The sequence below is a fragment of the Kalmanozyma brasiliensis genome (assembly GCF_000497045.1).
Source record: "Kalmanozyma brasiliensis GHG001 unplaced genomic scaffold PSEUBRA_SCAF13, whole genome shotgun sequence".
Taxonomy (NCBI): domain Eukaryota; kingdom Fungi; phylum Basidiomycota; class Ustilaginomycetes; order Ustilaginales; genus Kalmanozyma; species Kalmanozyma brasiliensis.
In genome coordinates, this window is record NW_015961952.1 from 370,034 (window position 1) to 383,196 (window position 13,163).

At 60.1% G+C, this 13,163-nt stretch overlaps 3 protein-coding genes across 3 annotated transcripts; 2 read left to right on the forward strand and 1 right to left on the reverse strand.

The window, feature by feature from the left end:
* Positions 1-616: 616 nt before the first annotated feature.
* On the forward strand, positions 617-3,850 carry PSEUBRA_001380 (Glycine cleavage system P-protein, N-terminal; the record flags this gene model as incomplete). Its single annotated transcript, XM_016434612.1, has 1 exon — positions 617-3,850. One exon carries the CDS (start codon positions 617-619, stop codon positions 3,848-3,850), a length of 3,234 nt encoding a protein of 1,077 aa, XP_016294037.1.
* Positions 3,851-4,533: 683 nt separating this feature from the next.
* Positions 4,534-7,107, reverse strand: PSEUBRA_001381 (Alpha/beta hydrolase fold-1; the record flags this gene model as incomplete). The annotated part of the gene is made up of 1 exon (XM_016434631.1): positions 4,534-7,107. One exon carries the CDS (start codon positions 7,105-7,107, stop codon positions 4,534-4,536), a length of 2,574 nt encoding a protein of 857 aa, XP_016294038.1.
* A 1,880-nt stretch (positions 7,108-8,987) lies between these two features.
* PSEUBRA_001382 (Mitochondrial substrate/solute carrier) lies at positions 8,988-13,145 on the forward strand (the record flags this gene model as incomplete). Its single annotated transcript, XM_059464579.1, has 1 exon — positions 8,988-13,145. The coding sequence occupies one exon, from the start codon at positions 8,988-8,990 to the stop codon at positions 13,143-13,145; it is 4,158 nt and encodes a 1,385-aa protein (XP_059320862.1).
* Positions 13,146-13,163: the final 18 nt, after the last annotated feature.

Consider the following 13,163-nt stretch of genomic DNA (forward strand, 5'->3'; position numbering starts at 1 on the left):
AAAAGGAGCGAAAAATTTAGAGAGCACCGGCTGTGTGGCTCAACCCTGCAGCTCTCACGGCCAATTGGGTCCCGAACGCTTGCCCACCTCGTGACAGAATGGAGAGAGACACAAAGCATTCAATATGCAGCGCAGGTCATTGGCCTGAGATTCGTCCTGCAGGCAGACGCACTGGCTCCGTACTGTCCGGGGCAGGTGCACGCCGGCCTGCGCAAGAAAGCGTACCCGTTGAGCGTGAGCAAAAGTTCTTGAGCACTGTTCCGCTTATCGCTCGAAACCACTTTCTTCGCAGCAGTAGCTTCCTCAACTCGCTTGACAAGGATCTCGACCTGCCACCACCACCATCGTCACGGACCTTGCGCTGCTCCGACTATCCCATCCACAGTTCAAGTCGAGTTCGAGCTGGTTTAGACCGTCCGTCAAGCACCAGGCAGCACCCACTCGGAACGACCCGAGCTACGCTCACTCCCCTCGCAGCCACCACTGCTCTCTGCCAGTGCCTATCCGTTGCACGCGTTCAATAAAAGCACGTCGTCTGAAAGGCGCTCCTCCTTGCCCCCTACCCTTCGGATCGCTTCCAACTCCGTAGGCGCCACCACACGGAGCTGCCGACGCTATGATCGCTTCGTCCGTCCTGGCGCGATCGCGCGTCGCCGCCGCTCGGTCCATTCGAAGCGTGCCTCTCGCATCGAGCTCACGCATCACCTTGCCCTCCAGCGCTCGTCTTCATACCGTTGCTGCGGCATCGACCCAAGCTCTTCCTTCCAAGCGACGAGGGCTCGCCACGCTCAGCTCCACCGAGAACGCCCCCGAGCTTGGCGCCCGCCACGTTGCCAAGTCCATCTTTGCCCCGCTCGACACCTTCGAGGCTCGTCATGTCGGCCCCAGGGACCAGGACTCGGCCAAGATGCTCGAGGCTCTTGGCTACTCGGAGATGGAGCAGCTCATCGCCGATACCGTCTCGCCCAATGTGCGTCTCGCTGACGAGGCCTCCAACTACGACCAGATCAAGCCTCTCTCCGAGAGCGAGCTCGCTCAGCGCGCAGAGACCATCGCAAAGATGAACCGCCCATTCAAGAGTCTCATCGGCATGGGCTACCAGAACACCCTCGTACCTCCCGTCATCCTCCGCAACGTCCTCGAAAACCCTGCCTGGTACACCAGCTACACCCCTTACCAGCCAGAGATCTCCCAGGGCCGTCTCGAGTCGCTCATCAACTTCCAGACCATGGTTAAGTCGCTCACTGGGCTCGACCTTGCCAACGCATCGCTCCTCGATGAGGGCACTGCCGCTGCCGAGGCCATGATCCTTGCCTACGGACAGACCAAGAGCAAGAGAAAGACGTTCCTCGTCGACCGTGGTGTTCTGCCTCAGACTCTCGCTGTGCTTCGCCAGCGTGCCAAGGGTTTCGGTATCAAGGTGGTCTCCACCGAGCTGCGCACTCCTGAAGGCCACCGCCTGCCTCCTGCCGACCAGATCCCCCGCGAAGACATCATCGGTGCTCTCGTTCAATACCCCGACGTCGACGGACGTCTCACCGACTGGGAGGCGCTGGCCAAGGAGATCAAGGGTTTGGGCGGTATGACCATCGCTGCTACGGACTTGCTGGCGCTCACCATGATCAAGCCTCCTGGCGAGTGGGGTGCCGACATCGCTCTCGGCAACGCTGCTCGCTTCGGTGTGCCTCCCGGATTCGGTGGTCCCCACGCCGCCTTCTTTGCCGTTCGCGACTCAATCAAGCGCAAGATTCCCGGTCGTCTCGTCGGTCTCAGCAAGGACGCTCGTGGTGAGCCCGCCTACCGACTTGCGCTCCAGACGCGAGAGCAGCACATTCGTCGTGAGAAGGCCACCTCCAACATCTGCACTGCTCAGGCTCTTTTGGCCAACATGTCCGCCATGTACGCCGTCTACCACGGTCCCGACGGTCTGCGCAAGATCGCCGCCAAGGTGCACGCCCTCACCCGCCTGCTCAAGCATGAGCTGACCGAGCTCGGTGTTCGCGTCGTCAACCGTGACGGTGCCTTTTTCGACACGCTCACCATCGACCTGAGCAAGGCTGGTGTCGGTGCCGTCCGCATCCACGAGGAGGCCAAGAAGGCCGAGATTAACCTGCGCCGCATCAGCGACACCCGCGTCGGCATCACGCTCGACGAGACGGTCAGCATCGAGCAGCTCACCGACGTGCTCAACGTGTTCGCATTCGCCCTCAAGAATGTCAAGTCCGGCGAGGTGCCCTACAAGCCCGAGGATTTGCTGCAGATCGCCTCTTCCATCGGCCTTGACGCCTCCTCCACCGAGACGCTCACCATTTCCTCCTCGCTCCAGACCGCCTCTACGGAGTCCGCAAACCTCCCCGCGGTGCCGGACTTTGCCCGAACCTCCAAGTTCCTCCAGCAGCCTGTTTTCTCCGCGCACCGCTCCGAGACCCAGATGCTGCGCTACATCCACTCGCTCCAGGCCAAGGACCTCTCGCTCGTCCACGCCATGATCCCCCTCGGCTCCTGCACCATGAAGCTCAACTCGACCTCGAGCATGATGCTCATCTCCAAGCCGGAATTCTCGCAGCTCCACCCCTTCGCACCCGAGGACCAGGCGCAAGGGTACGACGTGCTCATCCGCGAGCTCGAGCGTGATCTCTGCCTCATCACCGGTTTCCCCGCCGTGTCGCTGCAGCCCAACTCGGGTGCGCAGGGCGAGTTTGCCGGTCTGTCCGTCATCCGTGCGTACCACGAGAGCAAGGGGGAGGGCAAGAGGGACGTGTGTTTGATCCCCACCAGTGCGCACGGCACGAACCCGGCGAGCGCCATCATGGCCGGTATGCGCGTCGTGCCCGTCAAGACCAAGGCGGATGGCTCGATCGATCTCGAGGACCTCCGAAGCAAGGCCGAGCAGCACAAGGATGTGTTGGCGGCCACCATGATCACCGAGCCCGCGACGACGGGCTGCTACTTCCGCGACATCCAGGAGGCGTTCCGGATCGTCCACGACAATGGCGGACAGGTGTATTTGGACGGAGCCAACCTGCAGGCGCAGGTGGCGCTGACCAACCCAGCTATCATGGGCGCGGACGTTACGCACTTGAACTTGCACAAGACGTTCTCGATTCCGCACGGCGGTGGTGGACCGGGAGTGGGACCCATTTGCGTTGCTGAGCACCTGGCGCCTTTCTTGCCCGGACACCCGCTCGCCTCGACGGGAGGCGAGATGGCGATCGACCCCATCTCCGCCGCTCCCTGGGGTAGCGCTTCGATTCTGACCATCGCATGGGCGTACATCAAGATGCTCGGCTGGCACGGCCTGAAGAAGTCGACCGAGACCTCGCTGCTCGCGGCCAATTACGTCGCACACCGCCTCAAGGACCATTACAAGCTCAAGTACACCGGCGACCGCGGTCGTGTCGCACACGAGCTGCTCATCGACGTCGCCGAGTTCGAATCCGAAGGACTCAAGGTGATGGACTTTGCGAAGAGGTTGATCGACTACGGCTTCCACCCGCCCACGTGCTCCTGGCCTATCTCGACGGGTCTGCTGATCGAGATCACCGAGAGCGAGAGTTTGCAGGAGATCGACAGGTTGATCGAGGCGTTCATTTCCATTCGTCAGGAGGTGGAGGAGATTCGACAGGGTAAGCAGCCCAAGGATGACAATCTGCTCAAGAACGCGCCGCATACGATTCACGCCATTACCGAGGGCGAGTGGACCAGGCCGTACTCGAGAGAGCGAGCGGTGTACCCGGTGGCAGAACTCAAGAAGAACAAGTTCTGGCCCCCCGTCAGCAGGATCGACGACGCGTTCGGTGACAGGGTGCTCGTGTGCGAGTGCGGTGGCGTCGAAGACTATGTCAACTAGATTGGTCGCCCCGCGACGAAAGATGGCGATGAGGGTTCACCTCAACGGTGCTCTCAACAAATGATTTCGAACTCTCTTTCCCCTGGTTTCCCTCCCTCTTCTCAAACGCATAGCAACGGGTTTCAACATCTGCATCCTCTCTCACTGTTCAACATCAATGCATTCTTTGGTTCTCCTGTGCGCACGTGCGAGGTCGTGTGCGAGCTGAGGTGTGTGACGCGGGATCAGTGTGATTATCAAAGTGACAAGGGTACTTGAGACCTCACAGGCCGCGCTTGCCAGAAAGGTGGGCTTGTCCCTGTTTGGGGCTGGCTCGCTGCTTAGCGTGCGATCTTGCTCGTCCCTCTTCCCAACTGAATCGAGGACCAGGATTTAGTCAAAGCACCAGCCTCGTTGGAGGAGCTCTTTGTGGCTCACTCAAGGTCAAGTTCCAAGGACGAGGCACACCTGAGACTGATCTTGAGTCACTGAGATTGAGGCGCTATCGTTCAAAAAGAAAGCATCGCGCTGCGAAACGAACGGTGACGGGGTCACGGGTGATTGCCGAATTGCAAGACACTGACATTGTCAACTCCTTTCGTCAGTCACACAGCTTAGCCGTCCGGTGCGAGATAGGCAATTTCACGCACAGGCGGATGATGTGAGCAAGGATGGACTCGTTTTCCGTAACTGTGCAAGTTCTATCAACAGGGCCAGATCTGGGCAAATGCATCCTGCAGATCCTCCACGAGCGTCACGGGCTGTTCGAGGGCGGCAAAGTGTCCTCCCTCGTCATGCTTTCTAAACCAGCGCAGATTGACGCTTGCCCGAACAAACGATTCGGGCGCCTGGATGATCTCCATAGGAAAACTCGAGTAGGCGGTTGGCTGTTTCACATAGTTCGCCGGGTCGCTGGCCATTTCTGCGGGGCCACGAGGATCGCGATTGCGATAAGGGTAGAAGGAGCCGCCGATGGTATCGGTCGTCTCGTAGAGAGTGAGGTTGGCGAGGACGGTGGAAGGGGGCAGATCGTCGTCGGTCCATGCATGCATCTTCTCGCCGACCCAGGCGAGCGTTGCTAGCGGCGAGCGGGAGAGCACTAGGCCAAGGGTGGAGGGACGTGTGCCGTGCATGGCTGCGTATGCGCTGCCCGTAGCGGCGAACTCGATGCCCCGATGAAGACTGTCCCGCTCCTCCTGCGTGAGCGGCGGTGGGATCGAGCCAAGCGTGAGGGTGGAGAGCGACCTCCAAGCGAATTCGGTCGCCGAGGCCGCTGCGGAACCCACCAACGCCCCCGCCCCGCAGAACGAGCGCGACCTCTCGCCGTGGGTGTAGCTCTCAAACACACCGAGCGCCTTCTTGGTGTAGCGCTGCTTGGAGATGCGATGCGGCAATCGCAGCACCCAGTGCGGCGTGCCTTCCCGACCAACCACCGGCAGAACGACATTGGGCCCTTGAGACGGGCAGAAGTTGAGATGCACCGCGCGCACGTTGTTGGGGAACTGGTTCGCCATGCTCCTCAGTACCGCCGATCCCCAGTCGCCCGCTTGGACGGCGTAGTTGCGATAGCCGAGCGTGAGCATGAGCTTGTGCATGATCCTCGCTACGTCCTTGACGAGCAAATCGCCATCGGGACCAGAGTGCGTGCCGACGAGCTTGCCCGTGCGCGAGTCTCTCGCAAGTCCTTCGGCTGCGCTAGAGAAGATGTAGCCAGGATGCGAAGGCACAACGACGTCAAAATGGATGGGCGTCAGATTGCCCGGGTGCGCAAGCGGCTTAACGAGTTCGAGGAACTCGTGGAAGCTGCCGGGCCACCCGTGCAGCAGCAGCAGCGGAATCACCTTGACATTGAAGCCGGTGACGGGCGGGTTGGCGCGTTCGTGGATGAAGTGCAGGTCGACGTCCTCGATCAGGACCTTGTAGTGGTCGAAGGCCGACATGCGCGCTTGCTCGGCTGCCCACGTGTCGTGATCCGGGCCGAGGCGGTTTCGTGTGCTGCTGCGGCCGGAGCTGATGGACTGCCCGTCGTCTTCCGAGGCGGACGAAGAGGTATCGCCGCGCAGGAAGGGGACCCATGCATCACGCAGCGTGCAGAAGCGATCGTGCGTGAGACCGAATCGCTCATGATCACCTTCGAACTGGGCGGACGAGGGCAGGGGTCGTTGGGCGTCGTTCTCAATGCGCTCGATGAGATCGTCGATGCGGTCCTGTGGGATGGTAGGGTCGAACTCTCTGATGACAAAGGACTGGGTGCTGGAGCCAACGAGCTTGTCGTTGCGTTGGTCGCGGGGCGAGTACAGAATCTTCTCGCTTTGCGGTGGGGCGGCGGCCGACCCATTGGCAGAGCCATTGGCACGGATCGCACTGGGCTTCATACCATGTTCTCCTCCTCGATAGACCGAGCCGATCAAAGGCTTCTCGTTGAACAGGTTCCAGAACTCGTGACCTTCCAGAGCACGCTCGAGGTAGTGTGGCAGATTCTGACCAGCTTTGCTGGCGATGGGTCGAGGGAGGGATCGGATGTGATTCTCTTCGACCAGCTCGCTGACCCAGCGCTGAGCTGTTTCTGGACTGTCGTCTGGATGCTCTGGAATGGCAGGTCGAAGGAAGCGGAAGAGCTGCCACCAGTCATACACCTTTGTGTCCGAGATGATCCAACGGCGACCCCAACCGGCGGAATGGCTCTTATGGAGGAGCAGAATGGCGCGGGCTACATCTTGGCCGTGAACAAAGTGGACGCTGCCTTTGAGGGAGAGGAGCTCCTTTGAAGCGCCGACGCGCGATGCGAAATTGCGAGGCTGCCGTTGTCCTCCGTAGAGACCGGCGAGGTTGAGGACGGCAGCGTTGCCGGAAGTGACGTCGAGAAGCCTCTGCTCTGCGGCGGCTCTTGCATTTTCAGTGTCGTAAGGGGAGCTGGAAGTGCTTCTCCCAGGACCCCAGATGCCTGTGCTTCCGAGCTGGATCCATCGGGTCCGTCCATGCAAATCTTCGTACTCGTGGACGAGATCGTCGACCTGTTCGAGGTTCTTGATGGGGAAGATGATGACTACGGTGGCTGCGCGCGGGAGCGGGTCGAGAGACTCTTTTGTGACGGGGTCGGTGAGCTCAAATTGGAGTCTGTGCTCATCGACAGGGTCCTTTTCGTCCGGAGGCGAGCGAGAGGTGTAAGCGTAGCGGAGGTTGTTCTTCTGAAGGAGCGGAATGAGGAAGCTTGCCGTCCAGCCTGAGCCTAGCAAGAGGACGTCGACGGCGTCTTGAAAGGCAATGGATTGCGGCATGGCTAGCGACGGCGGCCGATCCTGGCTAGCTCCGAGTTGTGGACGTCGTCAAGAAGATACGAGCCTGATTCGTCGAGTAAGATGGTGAATGTGAAATCTCGTAGGAGGTGCGGGGAAGCTTTCACGGTTGATGTAACTTATGACGTTGCTGCGCCTTGTCGATCCCAAATCTCCACCTTGGTGCCAATAAATTCATCAATACACAAGCTGCAGGCGGTCTAACATCTTCGAAAAGAATGAGTGTGAAGTCTAACACCTCGCAAACATCATAAGGGCGCTTGAAGAGAGCTTACTGCGAGCACGGCTGGGGAGCTCTGCCATGTCGTATCTACCACGCAACTCATATGGTGAGCACCAAGATCTGGAGCACGGCTGAGCTTGCGTGAGCTCGATAACCGGCTGTCAGATGGTGCTTGGGTGAGAGATGAGTTTAGCGTGGACGAGCGCATCCGGACGCGCTATCGGAAGTGTGTTTCTCGGCTATGCGGGGCGTTAGAGCGCCAAGTCCATCGGTGGCGTGGGTCAAGCGCGCCAAGAGGCAGATCCCAGTGAGATTGACAGCAGATCGAAGCGAGGCTGCTGAAGCTGAGCTCCTTTTCGCATCCAATCCGCAACTCGCGGTGGGATCTGAGTTTGTGGTACGCCCACGAGCAAGATCTTGGTTTCGCTTTGCACGAGATTTTCACGTGGGTGAGCAGCACCGTGGAAGCGACGTCCATCCGCATGCGACGTGGATTGCACGTGCTGAATTTCAGCGCCCTAATTTCCCAGTCGATTACGCCCAAGTCAGCACGGTCAAGCGTCAGCGTCGGTCAAGTATGTCACTGGTAGCGTTTCAGGCAAGCATGAAGCTGGGCCGGCAGCACTGACGTCGAGCATAAAAGAGGCCAACGGTGGCTTTGGCCAGAGGCAAGGGGCCGGGCAGAGCAGCCAGGGCAGATAGGCAGAATGATGGGTTAGCGCTCGGCGAATTCATGAGACTAGCCTCAAGCCACATCGGCGAGTGAACGTCATGGTGGGCAGATGGCTGGTCTGCAGATCAGGAACCTGAGCGTCATCCTCGGTCATAGCTGGTTTCCTTTGAAATTGATCACAAAGCCAAGAATGCCAAACATAGATGGAGCTCAAGTATGATATACTGGCATTAACAGCACGATGGAGGGCACAAGGAATGATGCGTGATTGCAGATATTAGTAGAGCTTGCTACGGGCAAGAAACGGGAGAGGCTTCCTCGTCCCGCGCAGAAGAATCAACAGGGGCTACGCCAACTCAAGCCCAGCTGATCGCCGCCGCGGGCCAGAGAGAGAGGAGACTGAAAAAAGGGGCTTTTTTCTTTCTTTTTTGGCTCTGTTTCAGCCCCGTGGAAAGATGAGGCTCGCTTAGGTTCTTCTAAGGAAAAGGCTGTTTTCAGGGTGACAGGGCGTCTTTGTGCGGCGTGGTGTGGATGATTTGCAATGCGCCCTTTTCCTCAGCCGAGCAGCAACCGATGGCTGGATGATCACAGAGAGGCACAAGATCCGCCCCTTTGGACTCACTTTTTCAACTCCGAGCTGTGGCAGCTGAGCCAGACCAAGCTAACTTAGAGCTCTCCATTGTTTTGGCTGCACACTGCGGCTTGGTGTGCATTGCATCGCATCCTCCAAGTCCATCTTTCAACATCAGCACCAGCGCCCCTGCACCATCATCATCTTCTCGCGCCTACCGCCCCGCTTCCGTCTGGTTCGCTCCCATATCAATCCAGTCAACTCCAACTCGAGCACTCGCATCCCATCCATCCTTCCTTCCACCATCACCACACCAAACACCTTGGCTCTCACTCACCTCTGATCGTCGCAGATGGACCATCCTTGATCGCAGCCAGCACTCATCCTCTTCCACAATGCACTCACGGCGCAATTCGCTCGCGGCCATGGTCAAGACGCCCGAGCTCGAAACAACCTCCGCGCCCGGCGTGACGGGGGTCGGCCTTGCTTCCAGCTCTTCACTCTCGTCGCTGAGCCCGGCGTCCCAACTCAAGACTCCACGATGGTCCAGCATCCGCGGACGCTTCAGCACCGTCCAGTCTCGAGACAACACTTTGGCGCCTCTCCACGACAACATCGACGACGGAATGTGGGACAAGAACGACGCTGCTTTCCTCGAGGAGGTCGCACGCGATTCTCCTTCGCTCCTTAGCCCTTTGGACCGCTTCGAGGCTTCAGACCGCGACATTCCACTCGGTCGAGCTTCCATGAGTATGGCGCGCATAACGGGCTCCGGTCGAGACGACGATGCGGATGACTACATTGCGCCTCGTCGCCCATCATTACAGCTCTCCTCCTCCCCTTTTGCCACAAGAACTTCCAGGTCTTTCACCGTTGGCGCCACAGACCCCGTACACATACCCGCGAACCAGCAGATGCTCGCACCCGCCGCTCCTCTGGGCCTCTCCAAGTACCGCGCTCGACCCATGCGAAAGATGGCCTCGGCAGCCATGCTTCCCGATCTGCCAGAGACCAAGCCCGTCGATGACGACGTCGCCTTTTCATCTCCCGTCACTTCCTCTTCGTCAGCTGTCTCCCTGACTCCACCGCTGCTCCCACCCAAAGACTCCCCACCCACCTCCACGGCTAGTATCTTTGCTAGCCCTTCGTCGTCACCTGCTCTGCAAGCCGACTCGGCCCTCAACGAAGCTGGCACCATCACTCGCAGGCAGACCAAGAACAGAAACAGCCTGATCTTTGGACTGCGCAAGCTCATGGGCAAGAAGCAAGCTGAGCCGAACGCAGCGGCCCCACCGGCCCAGAGCGACGCAGCGCAGCCCACTTCATCTCCACCCACCATCCACTCCGAGACCTGGCCCGCGCCGCAGGATGCGAGCATCGAGGCAAGCCCTCGAGGGGGTCTCAACTTGCTGGGCCTAGCGCCGGACGCTTTGGGCCCAGCAGCCACCAATGAAGCATCTCCCGATCGCACAGACAAGCGTGCCACCAACAAAAGAGCATCCCTTCGAGCTTCACCTAGCATCGCACGCAAATCTCCCTCCTTAGATCTGCTACGCAGCTTTGGTCCACTCGGAAGAACATCGACCCACAAGGCCGCCGCTCGGAACAGTGTCATCCAGCACATCTCGCACGAAGAAGCCCGCAAGCTGACCGGCAGTGTGGGTCCCATCTTCCTCGAGACCAAGGAAGCGTTGGCAGAGCACCAGTCCAAGTACGCCACCCTCCCTACCAACAATGGCTTGCTCGATCGTGCCGCATACGATATGCACTACGCCGCATCACCTGCATCGCAACATAGTACACTCTACGGATCCGCCGCCGAGCAGACGACAGCTCAGCATGCAAACAACGCTAATTCCGGTACGATCCGCGCGCCATTTCCATCTCGTCCACGGCGACCGGAGCAAGAGAACATCGTGGATAACGGCTCCTTTCAGGCCTTGACCTCCCCCAGCAGTGGCGAGCCCGTCAGCAGCAGCAGTACTCGCAACAATAGCATCGGCATGTCCTCATCGGCCTCCTCCAGGCTTTCTTCCATTTCCGCAGCTACCGATCCATCGGCGGTATTGCGAGCGTCCTTTTCGTTTCAGTCGCAGTCCTACAGGCCCTATTCGAGCGACTCACGCGAATCTCGTGCATCCCAACTCAGCCCGCCCTCGAGTGCTTCCTCCTATACCAGTCACGGTTTCGACGCCCCCGGTGCCACCTCGAAACCCACACACCGCACCGTCTCGTCCCTAGGCTCGCAGGCCGCCTGGGGGAGCCCGTTCGGGAACGCATCGATGCCGCCACCGCCGCCACCTGCTCCTGGAGCGCAAATGGTCGCACGCAGCCACAATCACCGTCGCTCGCTCAACGGCTCGTCAGGCGGCAGCAGACCGTGGTCCGCCTTTATGGCCTTGCCAATGAACGGCGCTGAATTTCCGTTGCCTCCGCACAGGGGACTTTCTGGTGCGTCGATCTCTCGACCTGTGTCCGTCACGTCGTCCGCCTTCACCAACGGCTACGATGATGCTCGAGGCGAATCGGCTGATGCTGACCTGACCTTTCGTGCTTCTGACTTTGCCAGGGCGAGAGCCGCATCCACTGCAGGTCTAAATTCGGATGCAGGATGGCGTGTTCGTGCCGACTCGATTTTCTCGGAACCGGGAAATTCGGCTCATCGGACTGCAGTCGGAGCGATAAATTCTCCTTCGAGTCAGCACGCCCCTTCTTCTGCGTGGACCACACCCTCGGACCCTCATCTGATCGCCCTCGCCTCCCCTACAGCCTCAACGTCGCAACACTCGCATCAATCGTACCACTCGTGCTCCAATTCGGACAGCACCTCGGCCGCCCCTGGCGCCGCTTCGGCTTCCTCAACCACGCTCGGTTCCGCCAACTCGAATGGTCGCGCTCTGAACGCCCCCATCCATCGCCTCTCTGCCTCCAGTTCATCGCTATCGCATCGCAAGCGTCCCTCTTTCGGCCTCGCCATCGAGCCCGCCGCTCACTCCGCCTTTGATAGCATCCCCAGCCCGCTCCTGCGCACACGCCGCATCTCGCTCGCCCACCCGGAAGGCTCCTCCCCCCAACGACCTCTTTCGACCTCTTCGTTGGCATCCGCCATCCGCACACCGAGCGGCAGCTCGTACGGCACCAGCCTTCACGCCTCGGCTCGTGCATCGGCAGCTACGCTCTCCTCGCGCCGCACCTCGGAGGACAACGACGAGAGCCTCGAGATCGAGACGCTGCTCGACGGCAGTCCCAAGAAGGCGAGCTTTCTGCGATCCACTTCCTTGACGGCGTCGGTGCCGGCCTCAGAGAGCGTGATGGCAGCAGCGACGGTGCACCACCGCCACTCGGCGTCCGTGCCCATGGACGAGGATGACTCGCCGCGCCAGCACGCTGAGGCAAACTGGAGCCGCATCACAGGCACACCCGAGCCGGCCCGGCCATACACGATCTTCTCCGTCAACGAAGAAGCCTCCTCGGGTCGCCTGAGCCAAGCTTCCAAGGACATCGCCTTCGGCTCGATCGCCGGTATGATCAGCAAAGTGTTTGAGCACCCGTTCGATCTCGTCAAAGTGCGTCTCCAGACGCAATCTGCCGACCGCCCGGCGCGCTACGCAGGCGCATTCGACTGCTTCAAGCAGACCTACCTGCAAGAAGGCATTCGTGGGCTCTACCGCGGGCTCAGCATGCCCGTGTTCGGCGCGACGCTCGAGAACGCCTGTCTGTTCTTTGTGTATAACCAGATGCAGTCGGCGATCCGATGGGCCAACGGGGAGGCGAGAAGCGGGTCGGCGGCGAAAGCGGATGCAGAGGCGCCGCTATCGATTCCACAATTGGCCATCGCAGCGGCGGGAGCGGGGGCGACGACGAGCCTCGTGCTGACGCCCATTGAGTTGATCAAGTGCAAGATGCAGGTGCAGATGATTACGCGTGCGGCAAACCCCTCGCCGGCTGCAGGTGCTTCGGCAGCCCCCATTGCTGGGCAGCTGCAGCAATCGCGCTCGATGCACACCAGTGCCGTGCGGGCAGCAGCGAGCGCGCAGACGTTCAAGTCCCTCGATGGGCCTTTGACGCTATTGCGCCGGACGGTAGCGACAGACGGCATCCGCGGGTTGTGGCTGGGCCAGACGGGCACGCTGCTGCGCGAAACAGGCGGCGGTGTAGCATGGTTCCTCGCCTTCGAATCCGCCTCGCGCTACCTCATCTCTCGCAAGAAAACGCTCCTCAACCGCACCGATGTGACCAAGAAGGACCTCTCCGCTCTCGAACTCGTCGGTGCCGGCGCACTGGCAGGCGTGTCCTACAACGTCGTCCTCTTCCCCGCCGACAGTGTCAAGAGTACGATGCAGACGGAGCGCGAGATGCTCTCCTCCCAAACGGGGGGCAAGTGGAAGGGCACGGGCTTCCTAGGTACCTTCCAAAAGATCTACCGCACGAGGGGAATCAAGGGTCTCTACGCGGGGTGCGGCGTCACCTGCCTCCGAAGCGCCCCCAGCAGCGCCATCATCTTTTTGCTCTACAACAAGCTCGAGAAGCTCAGCGACGAGTATGGGCTCTAGTCAAGGAATAGAAATGCA